The 17821-nt window shown below is 47.8% G+C and overlaps 1 protein-coding gene across 3 annotated transcripts in view; it reads left to right on the top strand.

Annotated features, from left to right (window-relative positions):
* LOC310760701 (uncharacterized protein) overlaps positions 1 to 14733 on the top strand; it is a 174342-nt gene extending 159609 nt beyond the window's left edge. Inside the window, exons 1-5 of one of the 3 annotated variants that reach the window (XM_083609698.1) lie at positions 5848 to 6336; positions 6533 to 6614; positions 6895 to 6977; positions 7909 to 8035; positions 12232 to 14733. In XM_083609698.1, coding sequence (XP_083465824.1) covers positions 5935 to 6336; positions 6533 to 6614; positions 6895 to 6977; positions 7909 to 8035; positions 12232 to 14069 — 2532 coding nt within the window. In that variant the 5' untranslated portion in view covers positions 5848 to 5934 and the 3' untranslated portion in view covers positions 14070 to 14733. Of the gene's footprint in view, positions 1 to 5847; positions 6337 to 6532; positions 6615 to 6894; positions 6978 to 7908; positions 8036 to 12231 lie in introns of those variants that run through there. The other 2 variants (XM_083609699.1, XM_083609700.1) reach the window with 2 other exon arrangements.
* The last annotated feature ends 3088 nt before the right edge of the window (positions 14734 to 17821 follow it).

Raw genomic sequence — 17821 nt, 5'->3', positions numbered from 1 at the left:
TGCCCCCATGGACAGCTGCGAGTCCAGAATGACTCCCAGCCTGCGCACCTGGTCCTTCAGGGGCACAGTTGCCCCATTCAGGACCAGGGAGTCCCCCACACCACGCCTCCTGTCCCCCCAAAATAGTACTTCTGTCTTGTCAGGATTCAACCTCAATCTGTTAGCCGCCATCCATCCTCCAACCGCCTCTAGACACTCACACAGAAATTTCACCGCCTTCACTGGTTCCGATTTGAAAGAGAGGTAGAGCTGGGTATCATCTGCATACTGATGAACACCCAGCCCAAACCCCCTGATGATCTCTCCCAGCGGCTGCATGTAGATGTTGAAAAGCATGGGGGAGAGGACGGAACCCTAAGGCACCCCACAAGTGAGAGCCCAGGGGTCTGAACACTCATCCCCCCCACCACTTTCTGAACACAGCCCAGGAGGAAGGAGTGGAACCACTGTATGACAGTGCCCCCAGCTCCCAGCCCCTCAAGACAGTCCAGAAGGATGTTATGGTCGATGGTATCAAATGCCGCTGAGAGATCCAGCAGAACTAGGAAAGAGAACCAGTGCGACCAAGGCAGTTTCAGTCCCATGATGAGGCCTGAATCCCGACTGGAAGGGATCCAAATGGTGCACTTCTTCCAGGCGTGCCTGGAGTTGTTCAGCAACCACTCGCTCAATCACCTTGCCCAAGAATGGAAGATTTGAGACTGGCCGATAGTTAGCCATATTGGCAGCATCTAGAGATGGTTCTTTAATAAGCGGTTTGATAACCGCCTCTTTCAGCGGGTCTGGGAAGGCTCCCTCACAGAGAGAAGCATTCACGACCCCACAAAGCCCATCTCCCAGCCCTTCCCGGCTACCTTTTATAAGCCAGGATGGGCAAGAATCAAGGAGACAGGTAGTTGGTTTCACTCGTCCAAGCAGCCTGTCCACATCCTCGGAGGTAACAGATTGGAACTGATCCCACGCAACTTGACTAGACAGGACACTAGCACTCTCCCGCCCCGGCCCTGCTCCCACGGTGGAGTCTACCTCTTCCTGAATCTGAGCGACTTTATCTGCAAAAAACTTTGCAAAATCATTGCAGGAGATCATGTGGCCCATACTGGGCCCCGATGTAGAAGGTGGTTCCACTAAATTGCGAACCGCCACTTGGTAGGCTCGACATAGAGCTCTAACCCGTGTCCGGTCAGCTTGAGAATGAGTTATCCGTCACCGGCGCTCTAGCCGTCTCAGCGATTGTTTCATTTCCCTCAGATCCGTGGAAAACCACAGGGCTGTCCGGGCTCCATGCAATCGAAGAGGGAGCTTCGGAGCCAAACAGTCAATAGCCCTGGTTAACTCCACATTCCAGCGGGCCACCAGGGAATCAGCTGAAAGGCCATCAACATGGGATAAAGCATCCCCTACCACTCTCTGGAAACCATTTGGAGCCATTAAGTGGCGGGGGCGGACCATCTGAATCGGTCCCACCTCCATGCAGAAGGGAAAGGTCGCGGAGAAGTCCAGTTGCACCAGGAAGTGATCCGACCATGGCACTGCAACCCCCCTTCCCGCCCACAAGGCCTGGGTTGCTTCCAGGTGGAAAAATCAAAATTGGAAACAGAACTGTTAGACCCCAAAACTAAGAACTTGTCAAGAATGTATAACCTGCTGTTGAAATGGAATACTCAGGATGAAACGGTGAAATCAGCTATGATTAAATGGGCACAAGATGTTGGACATAATATTATGATGGCTGACTGGGAACGGTTATGGACCACAGGTATGAAGTTCACGGCATGTAATGCCCTAAGAGAGAATTTAATGAAAATGATTTACAGGTGGTACATGACACCAGTCAAGCTTGCAAAAATATATCATTTGCCTGATAATAAATGCTGGAAATGTAAAGAGACTGAAGGTACATTCTTTCACCTTTGGTGGACATGCCCAAGGATTAAAACTTTCTGGGAGATGATCTATAATGAAATGAAAAAGGTATTTAAATATACCTTTCTGAAGAAACCAGAGGCCTTTCTCCTGGGCATGGTCGGCCAATTGGTGCCAAAGAAGGACAGAACTTTTTTTATGTATGCAACAACAGCAGCAAGAATACTCATCGCGAAGTATTGGAAGACACAAGATTTACCCACCCGGGAAGAATTGCAGATGAAGTTGATGGACTATATGGAACTGGCGGAAATGACTGGCAGAATCCGAGACCAGGGAGAAGAGTCGGTGGAAGAAGACTGGAAAAAGTTTAAAGACTATTTACAGAAATACTGTAAAATTAATGAATGTTAGAAAAATGTTGGAATGAAGATATATGGCTTTAGCAGAAATGTTATAAGGAATTAAGTACAAATAGATTTTTAATGTATTAAAGGGAAAAAATAAGGTTAGAATAACTTAAGCTAAATTACAGGACAGAAAACAGAGGAAGATGGAAAGGAATTGCTGAAACAGTTAATTGAAGTGGAATACAAAAAGGGAGGTGCGAGGAGGTCGTGGAAACAAGTGAATGAAAGATAAGATACTGAAATTATTGGATGTGTTTTAAATTGTGTTTGTTTTGTGTTGTTAATTCAATGTTTTAGTGTTAGTGTAATGTAGTGTTTTTGTTTTTGTATTGTATTGCATTGTTTTGTTGAATTCTTTTTCTTTCTTTTATAGTCTTTAAACTGTTAATAAATATTATTTAAAAAAAGAAAAAGAAAAAGGTTGCTGACCCCTGCCCCAGGCTAACAAGATGGTCAATCTCCGGTTCCACTCCATCCTTTTAAAATTAAAGTAACAAAATAGATCCCATCTCTCAGAGCATGTAAACCACATGAGACCCCTGTGCCACTCACAGAAATAGGACTGTACTTCCTTCTCCCACCTTTAAAGTAAACGTCTACGTAATGAAACCGAATCGACCCAAGTCTGCCTTCCTCCACTAACCTGAACTTCGCTTTTCAAGCCAAAAGACAACGCTTCCCTGTCCCTGGGCGAAACCCCCTGGCCTTTAATTGGTAGAGCTGCCACCACGCCAGTGGCGTTTACATCAGCGCAACGCAGGGACTGAATGAGGGGGCGGCAAGATGCTTTCAGCCTCGGACACTTGGCGGGTTCTGAAATGGTCATGCAGGCCAGATTCACGATGCTGACAGGCTGGATTTGGCCCAGGGAACATAGTTTGAGGACCCCTGGCCTACACTGACTGGCAGCAGCTCCCCAGAGTTTCAGGCAGGGATTTCGTCCGGCCCTTGCAGGAGATGTTGGGGTTGACCCCGGGACATTCTGCATGCCAAGCAGGTGCTCTAGGGCTCCCCATATTTCCCTAGTCTTTCAACGTTATGCTATTAGCAACCGTGGAGATTCTACCTCCCTCTTTTGAAAGGAGAAAACTCAATTTAATAAATAATAATAATAATAATACTTTTATACTCTGCCCATCTGGTTGGGTTTCCCCAGCCACTCTGGGTGGCTTCCAACAAAATATTAAAAGACAATAGTCCAACAAATATTAAAAGCTTCCCTAAACATAATAACAACAACCATCCATTTCTGGACAGGGAAATGGCATACTTTTGTATATTAGTATAAAAAGCATGCATAAGAAGGTATTACTCATTTATGATGAGAATAGGATTTATTTATTTTGAACTTCGCTGGGTTCCTCCTTGGCAGCCAGTGCGATTGTTTCAGCAGGGCTAGAACTCAGGACCCGCTGCCTTGAGGGACATCTAAGAGCAGTTGGGCACAGATCGGACGGCCATCTGCCATGGATGCTTTAGCTGAGATTCCTGCATTACTGGGGGTTGTAATAATAATAATAATAATAATAATAATAATAATAATAATAAATAATAATAATAATAATAATAATAATAATTTATTTATATCCTGCCCATCTGGCTGGGTTTCCCCAGCCACTCTGGGCGGCTTCCAATCAAACACTAAAATACAATAACCTATTAAACAGGGCTGCCTGTTTGGGGAACTAGACCCGGCCCCCTCTTGCTTCGGGTTGGACTAGATGACCCTGGGATCCCCTCCTATCTCTCCACTCCTGAATTCTAGGAGGAGCTTCCTTGCCTCCTGCAAAGCCCTTTTCCCTGCAAGCTCTTCCTCTGGTTTCTGGCCAAGGGAGGGAGATGCTCAGAGTCCAGCCAAGAGCCTCACCCCCAAAAGGATACCTGGGCATGGGCGTAGCCAGAGGGGAGCAGTTGCCCCCCTAAATGCATAAAAAATAATAAGAATCTGAGGATCTGCCAAGCGAGAGAGGGCTGAGCTGGAGGGACTCATAGAATCATAGAGTTGGAAGAGACCACAAGGGCCATCGAGTCCAACCCCCTGCCAAGCAGGAAACACCATCAGAGCACTCCTGACATATGGTTGTCAAGCCTCTGCTTAAAGACCTCCAAAGAAGGAGACTCCACCACACTCCTTGGCAGCAAATTCCACTGTCAAACAGCTCTTACTGTCAGGAAGTTCTTCCTAATGTTTAGGTGGAATCTTCTTCCTCGGCTTGGCAAGGGTTAAAGGGAACCGAGCTGCCTTCCTAGAGAGGACAGGAAGCAAGGGGGGCCAGGTCCTCCAGAGCCAAGGCCCCTCCCTCTCCAGTCCTTTCCTGCAAGGAAGGGGGGGTGTTGCTTTGGTGTCTCTCCTGCAAGGGCTGCCTCGCTGCCCCCTCCTGGGATCTGGTGAGTCTCCTCTCTCTCTGGGATCTGGTGGGGGTCCCAGGGCTGCAGCAGGGGAGGGTGCCTGGGGGTCCTGATCTGCTCCTGCAGGGGGGGGGGCAGGTCAGGGAGGAGAGGGTCCTGCCAGGGAGGGGCCAGGTCTGCCACGCTCTCCTTCCTGCAGATCAGAGGATCCCAAACTCATCTGGCCCTCCGCCCCCCCTTCAGAAAAAATCTCCCTTCTTTAAAGAAAGGAGTCCCTGGGACTTTGACTCTGTGTGAATTCGTTCAGCCTCATTGCACAACAGAGGAAACATGTGCAAATGGTTTTCCAAAGCTGGACGAGGAGGTGGACTGCCCCCCCCCCCAAAAAAAAACCCCACAGGGAGGAAGGAAGTTAAGGTGGGAGAGAAAGGCCAGGAATAAAGAGAGGGATCCCAGCCCAGAGTCTGGCTGCTGCATTGGGGATCAGTTTCCCAGTGTCTCCCAGGGCAGCTCCCCACGGAGGCCACTGCAGCAATCCCCTCGCACCCAGAGCATGGCATCCCAGGACCACATCCTCTCTGTCCCAAAGGGATTGTTGCTGGAAAAGCAGCCGGAAATGGGCGCTGCTACTCACTGAACCTCCAGGCACCTTGGCATCAATGGCTGTGTGTGTGTTAAGCTGGCTAACAGAATAATAATAATAAATTGCCCGCCTGAATTTCAAGTGAGACGTATTTGGCGCCGTCCACTTTGCTCTCTGGGGTATTCCAGATACATACCTGGCCCTCAGAGCAAAGAAAAAGGGACCCCACCCCAGGAGTCTGTCTTGAGAGCAGCAGAGAGTCCAAGTGCAAGAAAAAGAGACAGAAGCAGGGGAGTGGGGTGGGGGCAGCAACTCCTGAGCCCCCCCCCCCCGGGTGAGGACCCCCACTAGAGCCAAACATCCATTTATCACGAGATACAAATGACTCCCTTGTCAGTCACTTCTGACTTCATGAATTGACTGGGAGGCAGCAGAAACCAGGATGATTAATCTCACAGAAATCCCTTCAGTTGCCTCCACATTTTGCATTGCTAGAAGGCTAGAGACTTATTTCTTCTCCTCTTCCTCCTTTTCTTTTCAAAAAGATAGCTCATGGTCTGAGATGCGGTGAAGTCCAGCCCATTTCCCCACCCGTCCTACAAATTCTGTAACAGAACAATGTATTTGCTTTCTTGGATTTGCTGCAGCTTCTCATTTAGACGGACAGAACTTGGCAGAAGACCAAAGGGTTCCTTCCGATCTCTCAGAGGCTTCCTGAGAGCACAGATGGATGAGCAAGACTCGGCTGGCCCTGAAGCAGGAAAAGGCCATGTCAGCCAAACTGGGAGCAGTGGGGGATTCTGGGAAAACTCTGTGCAGAAGATCCATGGTGAGGTGGACACCCTCCGCTCAGAGGTGCAGAGTCAGCAGTTGAGGCAGTTCTGCTGCCAGGAGGCCAAAGGACCCCGAGAGGTTTGCAGCCGACTCTACCACCTTGACCATCAGTGGCTGAAGCCAGAAAGGCACACGGAAGCTGAGATGCTGGACCTGGTGATCTTGGAGCAGTTCCTGGCTGTCCTTCCCCTGGAGATGGAGAGCTGGGTGAGGGACTGTGGAGCGGAGACCAGTTCCCAGGCGGTGGCCCTGGCCGAAGGTTTCCTCCTGAGTCAGGCAGAGGAGAGAAAGCAGGTGAGAGAGACTTTCCTCTGGATACTCCCAAGGGGCTCCAAACAGGACAGAAAACATCCCATAATGGTCTGCTGATGGCCCATCTATTTTCTGGGAAGGCATCCATGGAATGAGATCTCACACCCTTCAAGTCTTTGTCATTCTCTTTCTAGTATTTCTCCCCATTCTCTGTTTTGAATCCTTGTTTCTTTTTCAGGGAAAGGATCTCTTTGCAGAAATGGACCTGGATTCCTGTGAGGCAGAGAGGCCTCCGTTGGACACCAGAGAGAGGCCAATGGGTAAGGAGTAAGATGGGTTTTCACTGGTCTCATTCTCTTGGTTTTCCAACTCATCTGAGGGTTCTTTTCATCTTGTTTTGGGGGGAGACAGTTGGGAACAAGGGTCCAGAAGAGGGGAGATGTATTTTTTCACAACAAACATATGAAATGGGCACAAACGTCCAAATACTCTCAGTAGGTAAGTCCTTCTCAAAGGCCCATCTGTAGTTAGAGATGCCCTGTTTCACCTGTGAGAGAATCAGGCACTCCTGGCGTCCTGCTTACCTTTTTTCTTTTGCAGGTGAAAGAATGATGCCGGCAAGACTTCCTGATCCGTCTTTTCATGGGGACAGAAGGGAAGCAGTGGCTGTGGAACCAGATCAGGTCAGGGGAAGCTGCCTTGTGGGGACAGAGGCCGAGGGATGGAGCAATGTCATGGACTGGTTAGGCACAGAGGAATGATGGGAGGATGCAGCCGGGGAACCAGGAAAGGAAGACGGCTCAGAGCCGAAGTAGTGGAGGTGGAGGAAGGATGAGCGGGTAAAGGGAGAAGAGGGAGAAGCCTGGGAAGAGGAGGTGTCAGAAGCTGAAATGGTAATAGGGCATAGTAGTGAGCTGGGAGACTCTGTGGCAGAATGCAGTGCAGAATCAGAGGCAGAAGAGGAAGGAGGCGAGTGGGAGAAGAAGGTCGAGAGGCAGAGGTGAGTCAGGAGAAGGAGGAGCCACCGGTGGCTCCCTCTCCTTCTGCCAGAAGCCACCCTCCCTGCTTGTCTCTCAGAGCCAGGAGACCCCTTGCAATGCAGGAATCTCTGCTAGATCATCCAAGACAAATGGCCATTCAAAATAGGCTTATTTTATTTCTAGATTGATCACTGAATGCTAAAATTGATTTCTAAGCAGTGGACAAATGAGAACAAATAGCGGCCTGGATTCACCTAACCAGCCCCATCGGCTGCCTCCCATTCTTCCCCCTCCCCATTCCTCCATGAATCCCTTGAATTTGGCTCTAGGGCATTGGGAGGGAACTCCCCAGAAAAGCCCAGGAGGAGAGGAGAAAGTGGATCCTTCCATTGGGGAAACTGGAATGCTTGCCTAGGCAGAATGACTTGAATAACACAAGGTGGAGTACAACTTATTTGCACAAAAACGAATACCCATAATTTAAACTTAGAATAAAATAAGCATCCATAAATAAAATGTGCAGCAAAGCAATCCTATTGAAACAACACCGCAATTTACAGGAAGGAAACAACAGAGCATTGTGGAGTAGATCATATTTCTGCTGTCTCAGAGGACATTTCCCTTTTTCTTTTAGGGTCCAGTGTGCTTTGAAGATGTCGCTGTTCGTTTCACGGACGAGGAGTGGGCGTTGCTGGATCCTGACCAGAGAGCTCTGCATAAGGACGTCATGGAGGAGAATCGTGGGATCGTGGCCTCTCTTGGTAAGACTCCCTGTGGGATCGTCATATCTGCCTGGAAATTCAAAAAATACCTCTATGTGACCAACGTCATATATTTTCACAGAGCTCAACAGAGCCCCCTACAACACCTGGGAACCTAACACCCCCACAATAAAGAGTAACTTACAGTTTTTTCTTTGAACAATCTTCCTCAGATTATTCCTTTTTCTACCACGATTGGGCTGGTCTCAACTGCTCAGGCCATCTTCAATGTCAGCTTCAGAATTGTTAGGAAAGATAAGTAGCTTCAGGTTTTCTGCTTTTGTTTTTGCTGCTGTCAATCTTGGGTTGACCAAAGAGACGACTGACATTGGAGATGGAGGGGATGCCATGACTGGGCCAAACAAAATTTGTCCCAGAGAAGAGCTAGGCTTATTGAATTTCAGGTAGAAGTAGCAGTGGTGATGATGATGATGATACAGTGGTACCTCGGTTTACAAACTTTCTGGAACAGGACTATTCTTAAATCAAGGTACCACCGTAGTAATAATCATAATTTATATTTATACCCTGCCCATCTGGCTGCATTCCCCCAGCCACTCTGGGCAGCTTCCAACACACATATAAACATGAAACATAAATAATAATAATAATCTGATCCCATATATAAAAAACATTAACTTTAAAATGAACAAATTATACTATTGGCCAAAATTGTGGAAACCTATTTTGAAAGGTGTATTTCTGAGGTTTGATGGCTCATAACACCACTTTTGTGTGGAGTAATCCCATAAAATTATATAGCAATGGAAAGATAATTTAATGAAGAATGTAATGCGATGACTTTTATGAAGGAGTATTTATTAGAACAGCAGTCATAAAGAAAAAACGTGAAACCTTTGGTAACCATTGGTAACCTTTAGCTTTAATTACGGCCTTACAACGCCTTCACTTGAAGTGAACCAAGTTTTTATTTTTTTTTCATAAAATATTTATTGAAGTTTTCAAAAGAATTTAAAAAAAAACAAAACAAAGCACACACACACAAAAAAAAAAACCAAAAGCATATATCTTTCATTAACATTTTTCCTTGACTTCCCCACATCTCCTCTTCTTGTATTTCAATTCAATTTTTAGTTCAACAAGTTCCTATCCCCAAATTTTACCTTATTATATTTAAATCCTTTTGTTTAACCAATTTTGACATAAATCTCAATCTTGATACATCAAATCTTATTCTTAATACCTTTTTCTAAAGTCGACCCCAATTCCATTTCACGATTTCCCCATTTTAATCTAAAATAGCAAAACAGATTATTTACAAAAAAGAATATATTTATACCGCCTTTGGATACCCAAAACCCCACTCCCCACTTTTCCCGGTTTCAATCCCCAACCAATGTCCATCAATCCATCTGGTATCAGCCTGGTGATCTCACATCCGAGGCCCTTAAATCTCTTTCCTTTCCTCTCTGCCGGTTTTTCTGATAGTCCTTTATGTTAAACGCCAGATCTCGGAGAAGCTCTGTCCCCATAAGGTCCATACTTCTTCCTGCCAGGCCACCATATTTAAAATTGTAATCCAAATCTTGTTTTTTACTTCTTTTAAGACCAAATGTCCCAAAAACTCCTGCTTCCACTTTGGTCACATTTATCTTTCCCTTTAAGTCCATCTTTACAGGCCTCTGGCCTGCCAGGTCTCCGTATTTATGATTGTAATCCAAATCTTGTTTTTTGCTTCTTTCTTTGATCCTCTGCTGCATTATAGCTCCTCCTTCCTTTCCCTCTAAGTTGTCATATGTAGCTTCTTCAAATTTCTCAAGTTCCTTTTCTTGTTCAGCTGCAAGAGTTTTTAGTTCAAGGGCACAGTCTTTTTGTTCTGGTACAGAGACTTGAGTCGAGTCCCTTCCAATTTCCACAGGTTTGTTTGCTTTTTCATTCAATATTATGACATTTTTAGCCAAAACAATGCTTTGTTCATGAAGTTTTCCCAGGCTTCGAAATATCTTCTCGAGTGCCGTCTGTATTTTTCCACTTACAGCCATTCTGTAATGTCCCAGAGCCCCCTCTAGGGGAGTACTGGTTACTTAGTATTCCTTCCAGTTGTAAATCCAAAAGTCCTTTATTTTCCTTGGTTTTCGACAATTTGTTACCTATATGTAACCAATATAACCAGCCGAGGCAATAGAAACAAAGTTCTCTCTCTTTTTTCCCTCTCAGCTTTGACAGCTAATTTGACAGCTGTCAAAGTCTTTTAAATCTCTCCAACAGGCTCCCTCGCGGATCGCTCCCGGGTCCTGGGGGAGGGGTATCAATCCACTTTCAAAATTAATTCTTATCCTCCAGCACATTCACTTATACTGCCAAAACGTGAAATTAGTTACTTTTGACTTCCCACGAAGAAAATGTTCTTTTCAACCTTAGTTATCTAGTCCTTGCTTTAAAATGTTTACAAAAGGGGGAGACGGACTTCCTCTTTACGCCTTCCCCGCTCGTGCCGAATCAAAAAGGGGTGATTTTTAATGTCCAATTTCCGTAATACTCACGGGTTGTTACTTTTAGTCCAAATTTCAAAGGAAGAAGTCAGCGCTCTCCAACCATGGCATGCGGCTTCGCTTCGCGGAGACGGGTAAACAGCTCTCAGCTCCGCGCCGCTCACCCCCGGTATGTTCCGGAGCCTTTAAAAAGGCTCCTTTGCAGCGGGGGGGGGACGCAAATGGAGCCCGCCGAGCCTTCAGTTCACAGGCTTCCCCGCCTGTGATTTTTTTCGGTTCCCCGCTTCGCCGTAGCGGTAGAACCCTAGCTCCACGAAGCAGATTTCCTCCGGAGATCGGAGGAAATCCGCCATTACAGTTGCTGGCGCTAACTGGAAGTCAGCTAGTCAACCAAGTTTTTAGTTCTGCATCTGTAATAATGGGAAACCAAGACTGAATTATTGCCTCTGTTAATTGGGCTTTATTGCTGGGTTGCTTCTGACTAACAAGTTTCTTTAGTCGGCTCCATAGATTTCCGATTGGGTTAAAGTGTGGGCTATTCCCAGGCCATTCCAGCAGTGAAATATCATTATCTTGAATGCACCTTTTGCACACAGCAGCAACACGTCATAGAGCTGAATCCTGTTGAAAATATATAAATGCTTTAGTATCTGGGAAAAGATCACCTTCAGTTTGGGCTCACATATTTCGTTTATGCATTTTTCCGCATTTATATTCCCATTAACGACACAAATTCTGCCCACACCTTTTGCTGCGATACAACCCCAGATCATCACACTGTCTGGGTGTTTCACGGTCAGTGTAATGCAAGTAGGATGTAAATCTTATCTGATTCTTCTCCTCGGGTATTTCATGCCATCACTAGCAAGGAGATTTGGGTCTCATCGCTCCAAATAACACCGCCCCATTGTTCCACTGCCCAGTTAACATGGGTTTCATCTTTTCAACCTTTGCTTGAGAGATAACAATGGCTTTTTCCTTAGAATTCTAACATTTAGACCAGTCCTTGCACTCAACTTCCCATTACATTGCGCCATGTCATCTTGTATACACCCAGATGATTTTCTTCTGTCATGTAGGCACAGTCTCTCCACTCGTCCATCGTCACTTTTGTAGTGACTGAGTCTCCTTATACCTCTTCAAAAATATCGAAAGGCCAACTTTGGTTAAGTTTTCCCCAATCTCTCTTCTAATTTCTTCATAACTGTAGCCTTGCTCACTTAATAGTACAATCTTACATCACTTTCTGGGGACCACTCAACTCCTTGTGCCATTTCTATAATTTTATTATGTCTTACACCCTCACTAAATGAAAGAACACAAAAAACCAAACAACTTGATAGCAATCACATAACACACTGACAAAAGTCTACCAAAGCAAGTTGTGCTTCCTTTTTCTGGTTATTTGGCTATAACGTTTGATAGAATACGGGTAATTGAACAAACTTTGTTGGATTGCATTCTTGATTGCATTTTTGATCGAATTATCTTTCCATTGATATATAATTTTATGACATTACTCCAAATGAAGTGGTGTTATAAGCCATCAAAACTCTGAAATACACTTTTTTCCAAAAGTCTTTCACAATTTTGACCACTGCTTTATATAAACAAAGCAACATTCAACAACTCATTCGAATCTCATATTAAACAAATAACACAGGTAATGAACACACACGCAACTGCCTTCAGTTCTTCTCCATTTGCTCTTGAGGCTCTAATCCTTTTTTGTCCCCAATGCAGATTGTGATGAATTGGAAATCGAGAACAAAGGTGACCACAAAAAAATGCCCAGAGAGGAGAAGCCACAAAAAAATTTGGAGTGTGGAGAAAGCTGCAGTCAGAGCTCCAATTCCACTTCCCATCAACAAAATCTCATTGGAAAGAAACTCTATCAGTGTATGGGATGTGGAAAGAGCTTCAATCATAGCTCCTCTCTCACTAACCATCAAAGAATTCATAAAGGGGAGAAACCCTATCAGTGTGTGGAATGTGGAAAGAGCTTCAGTCAGAGCTCCTCTCTCACTTCCCATCAAAGAATTCATACAGGGGAGAAACCCTATCAGTGTGTGGAATGTGGAAAGAGCTTCACTCATAGCTCCTCTCTCACTTCCCATCAAAGAATTCATACAGGGGAGAAACCCTATCAGTGTGTGGAATGTGGAAAGAGCTTCAGAAAGAGCTCCGATCTCATTTCTCATCAAAGAATTCATATAGGGGAGAAACCCTATCAGTGTGTGGAATGTGGAAAGAGCTTCACTGATAGCTCCACTCTCACTTCCCATCAAAGAATTCATACAGGGGAGAAACCCTATCAGTGTATGGAATGTGGAAAGAGCTTCAGTCAGAGCTCCAATCTCACTTCCCATCAAAGAATTCATACAGGGGAGAAACCCTATCAGTGTGTAGAATGTGGAAAGAGATTCAGGAAGAGCTCCGATCTCACTTCCCATCAAAGAATTCATATAGGGGAGAAACCCTATCAGTGTGTGGAATGCGGCAAGAGCTTCACTGATAGCTCCTATCTCACTTCCCATCAAAGAATTCATACAGGGGAGAAACCCTATCAGTGTGTGGAATGTGGAAAGCGCTTCAGTCGGAGTTCCAATCTCACTTCCCATCAAAGAATTCATACAGGGGAGAAACCCTATCAATGTGTGGAATGTGGAAAGAGCTTCACTTATAGCTCCCATCTCACTTCCCATAAAAGAACTCATACAGGGGAGAAACCCTATCCGTGTGTGGAATGTGGAAAGAGCTTCAGTCAGAGCTCCTCTCTCACTTCTCATCAAAGAATTCATAAAGGGGAGAAACCCTATCAGTGTGTGGAATGTGGAAAGAGCTTCAGTCAGATTTCCACTCTCACTTCCCATCGAAGAATTCATACAGGAGAGAAACCCTATCAGTGTGTGGAATGTGGAAAGAGCTTCACTGATAGCTCCTCTCTCACTTCCCATCAAAGAATTCATACAGGGGAGAAACCCTATCAGTGTGCGGAATGTGGAAAAAGCTTCATTAGAAACTCCGAACTCACTTCCCATCAAAGAATTCATACAGGGGAGAAAGCATATCAGTGTGTGGAATGCGGAAAGAGCTTCACTCACAGCCACAGTCTCACATCCCATCAAAGAATTCATACAGGGGAGAAACCCTATCAGTGTGTGGAATGTGGAAAGAGCTTTACATGTAGCTCCTCTCTCACTTACCATCAAAGAATTCATACAGGGGAGAAACCCTATCAGTGTGTGGAATGTGGAAAGAGCTTCACATGTCGCTCCTCTCTCACTTACCATCAAAGAATTCATACAGGGGAGAAACCCTATCAGTGCGTGGAATGTGGAAAGAGCTTCACATGTAGCTCCTCTCTCACTTCCCATCACAGAAATCATACAGAGGAGAAACCCTATCAGTGTCTGGAATGTGGAAAGAGCTTCAGGAACAGCTCCAATCTTACTAAGCATCAGAGAATTCATATAGGGGAGAAACCCTATCAGTGCGTAGAATGCGGAAAGAGCTTCACATGTAGCTCCAATCTCACTTCCCATCAAAGAATTCATACGGTGGAGAAACCCTATCAGTGAATGGAATGTGGAAAGAGCTTCACTGTTAGCTCTAAACTCACTTCCCACCAAAGAATCCATACAAAGGTCGGAAAAACCATTATATAGCTTTAGGAGCCAGGCAAATCCGCACCTTTTTAACCAGGCCTTTTTCTTATTGACATTTAATGCTATTTTAACACGTGATGTTTTGTGTTTTTATGTTGTGTTTTAATGTTCTAAGCATTCTGAGACTTGTGGGTGTAGGGAATCGGGCCACTCTTAAATTCCTAGGGGTCTTTGCCCCCCCCCACAAAATATGTGTGTTTGCTTGGTACATTTACCGTATTTTTCGCCCCATAGGACGCACCGCCCTATAGGACGCACCTAGTTTTTTTGGGGGGGGAAATAAAGAAAAAAAATTATTTCCCCCCCAGGCACGGGGCTGGCCCGGGGGAAGCCCGAGCTTCCCCCGACCCCAGCCCCCAGAAGAGCCTGCTATCCGCAAGTCTAGGGAGCCGCGCCGGTCTCCCCAGGCTTGCGGACAGCTGTGCGAAGCCCGGGCACGCTGAGGCTTCCTAATGCAGGCAGCTCTGCGCAACCCTCCGGAGGCCGGCGCGGCTTGGCACCAGTCTCCGGAGGGATGCGCAGAGCTGCACGGAGCCTGGGAGGGCAGGCAGCTCTGCGCGACCCTCCGGAGGCCAGCGTGGCTTGGCACCGGGCTCCGGAGTGTCGTGCAGAGCTGTGCGGACCCCTGGAGGGCAGGCAGGTCTGCACGACCCTCCGGAGGCCGTCGCGGCTTGGCGCCGGGCTCCTGAGGGATGCGCAGAGCTGCACGGAGCCCGGGAGGGCAGGATGAGAGGGATTAGGATGCTGTAAAAGCGGCGCCCTCTGGAGACAGGCTTTCAACCCCTGAAACGCCACCTCTGCCTCCTTGTCCACAGAGAATGGTGTCTTGGGGCACAGCAGTCGGGTCAGCGGGGTGGCGTGGTGAGCATAGTCCACAATGAAGGCCCAGTAATAGTTGACGAACCCCAGGAACCGCTGTAGGTCCTTGCGGTTCTGGGGTGCCGCCCACTCCTGAACTGCTGCCACCTTCCTGGGATCCATCGGCACCCCATCAGGGGGAGAGTTGGTGACCGATGAAGTCCACCATCCGCTGGTGGAACTTTCACTTGCTGAGCTTAGCATACAGCCGTTGCTCTCGCAAGCGCTGCAACATGGACCGGACATGACCCTCATGGCAAGTTGGGTCGTGGGAGTAAATGAGAATGTCATCTAAGTACACCACCAAGTACTTGTCTAGCAAGACCTGGAACACGTGGTTGATGTACCGTTGGAACACGGCAGGCGCATTGCACAACCCGAAAGGCATTACCAGGTATTCGAACTGCCCATACCGAGTCCCAAATGCTGTCTTCCACTCATCCCCGGCTCGGATCCTAATCAAATCGTAGGCTCCCCGAAGGTGCAGCTTGGTGAACATCTCTGCCCCGTGCGCCCGCTCCAGCAACTCTGCAATAAGGGGCAAGGGATACCGGTCTGGGATGGTAATCTTATACAGGGCCCGGTAATCATGGCAGGGACGAAGCTCCCCACACTTCTTAACGAAGAGTACTGGAGCGGCGGTGGGTGAGGTAGAGGGCCAAATGAACCCGCACTCCAGGTTCTTGTGACGGAAGTCCTACAAGGCTTAGCGCTCTGGCTCCGTAAGACAGTACAGGTGGCTCGCAGGCAGGGTCACTCTGGGCTGGAGGTCTATGCCGCAGTCAAAAGACCAATGAGGCGGCAGCTGGTCTGCCCCATGTTCCTCAAACACTTCTTGGTAGTCCTGGTAAACAGCGGGGAGCGTTGACGCAGCTTCCCCCGTGGGGGCGGCCACTAGCATCTCAGACCAAGCATGGGGACACGGGTCTGGAAAGCGCACAGTCTGATTGACCCAGTCGATCTGAACATTGTGAGACTCCAGCCAGTCCATCCCTAGCACCAGGGGAAACCGGGGCATGGTGGCAATGTCCAAGGTGCGCACCTCCCGGTGCTGCTGGTGACACAGGACCAAGGGCTGAGTCTCCTGAGTAAAGGCACCCGAGTGCAGGAGCTGTCCGTCAATTGCCTCCACCTGTACCGGTTCTGGCTTGTCCTGGAATGGCACCTGATGATGGGCGGCGAAGGCAGAGTCCATATAGGAGCGAGTTGCCCCTGAATCTACCGGAGCGTGGGTGAGAATCCAGCACCCACCAGGGGATATAGACGCACCAGAACTATGAGGTGTTGCAGTTCCACCGGTGAGGGCCCATCATGCGATGTTTGGGACTGCAGGTAGCCTGGGCCATCGGCTACTGGGGTTGGCCATTTCCCTGTGGCTGGCGTTTTCTCAGGACAAGATTGGGCATAGTGTCCACTCCCGCCAGAGTAGAGACACAGGTTCCCCTCCAGACTCCGAGTCTTCTCCGAGGGAGAGAAGCGAGTCCGCGCTCCCCCAAGCTGCATTGGCTCCTCCAGTGACTTGGCTGTGGCCGTGGAACTGCTGGGAAGGACCGGAGCCAGGAGCCGGGAGTGCTGGAGGCCGTGAGCCTGGCGACCGTCCTCCAACCGATCGTCTATCTGCAGGCTCTGTTGAATGAGGGTGTCCAGCGTGGCGGGGCGATCCATCATGGCCAGCTGGTCCAGTATCTCATTTGAAAGCCCCTTGAGATACTGGTCCTGAAGGGTGAAGTCATTCCAGGACAAGTCCTGTGCCAACGGCCGAAATTCTGTGGCGTAGGCGGCCACTGTGGACTTGTCCTGTTTCAACTGCCGAATCGCCTGATTGGCTTGACTCCCCTTCTGAGGGCTGCCAAACGTGGTTTCCAGATGGTTGCAAAACCCTGTATAGTCTGTCAGCAAGGGAGAGTTTTGTCGGGGCAGCGGCAATGCCCATTTGACCGCCCAGTCCTTCAGCAAGCTGTTCAGGAAGTGCACCTTGGTGCAGTCATTGGGGAAATTCCGGGCTCGCCCCTGAATATACAGCTTAACATGGGAAAGCTGGCTGGGGACCCATCATGAGAGTGGAGCACCTGCAGGCAATGGGCCCTCCATCACCTCAGGAGCCAGAGCAGGCTCAGCTGGTGCCTGCACCTGAGGATCCAGCACAGGTGAGGACCCTTCAGGCTCATGCCCCAGCCCTGGCTCAGCTGGTTCTGGAGGCGGGGAATCCTGTGCAGGCTGGGATCCCTCAGGTTCAGCATCCAAGTCCGAATCCCAGGCCATCACACCTTGTCAACAATGTGGAACTGTGGTAGTCCCCAATTTGGACTTTATGAACATATGTGGAACAGAAACTAGCAGACATTTGATCTTTATGAATGAACTGATTTATTAGAACTTCCATCTATATTAGTGCACTTTATGTGTTGTTTATGCACAAGATAAACATTTGATATTGTGATAAGAATAGATAGAAGAGTATTGTTTATGTGAATGCACAGCCGGTTACGTCTTGTGTGTTTGTCCATTTCAGGAACGGCATTCCTGACCCAGAAGTTCACAGGAAGTTCCTAAGATGATTCCCCTTTCAAACAGTATAGTGAACCTAGGCCAGTAGGGTCCTCCTCTCCGGCAGACGGACAACCCCTTCCCCAAAGCCTCTCCCTCCCCCACACCACCCATCACTCACCAGGATGGCTTTGGTCGTCTCCTGCTTGGAGCACTTCGGGGTTCAGAGCCCCCTGAGCTGAGCTGCCTGGCAGTTCTGTATCACCTCCGGCAGGTACAGCTGATCTTCCTTCAGCAGCTGAAAGGCAAAAGTCAGTCTG

The sequence above is a fragment of the Podarcis filfolensis genome (genome assembly GCF_964270895.1).
Source record: "Podarcis filfolensis genome assembly, chromosome: 4".
Classification (NCBI taxonomy): Eukaryota; Metazoa; Chordata; class Lepidosauria; order Squamata; family Lacertidae; genus Podarcis; species Podarcis filfolensis.
This window is presented reverse-complemented; position numbering and strand designations above follow the sequence as displayed.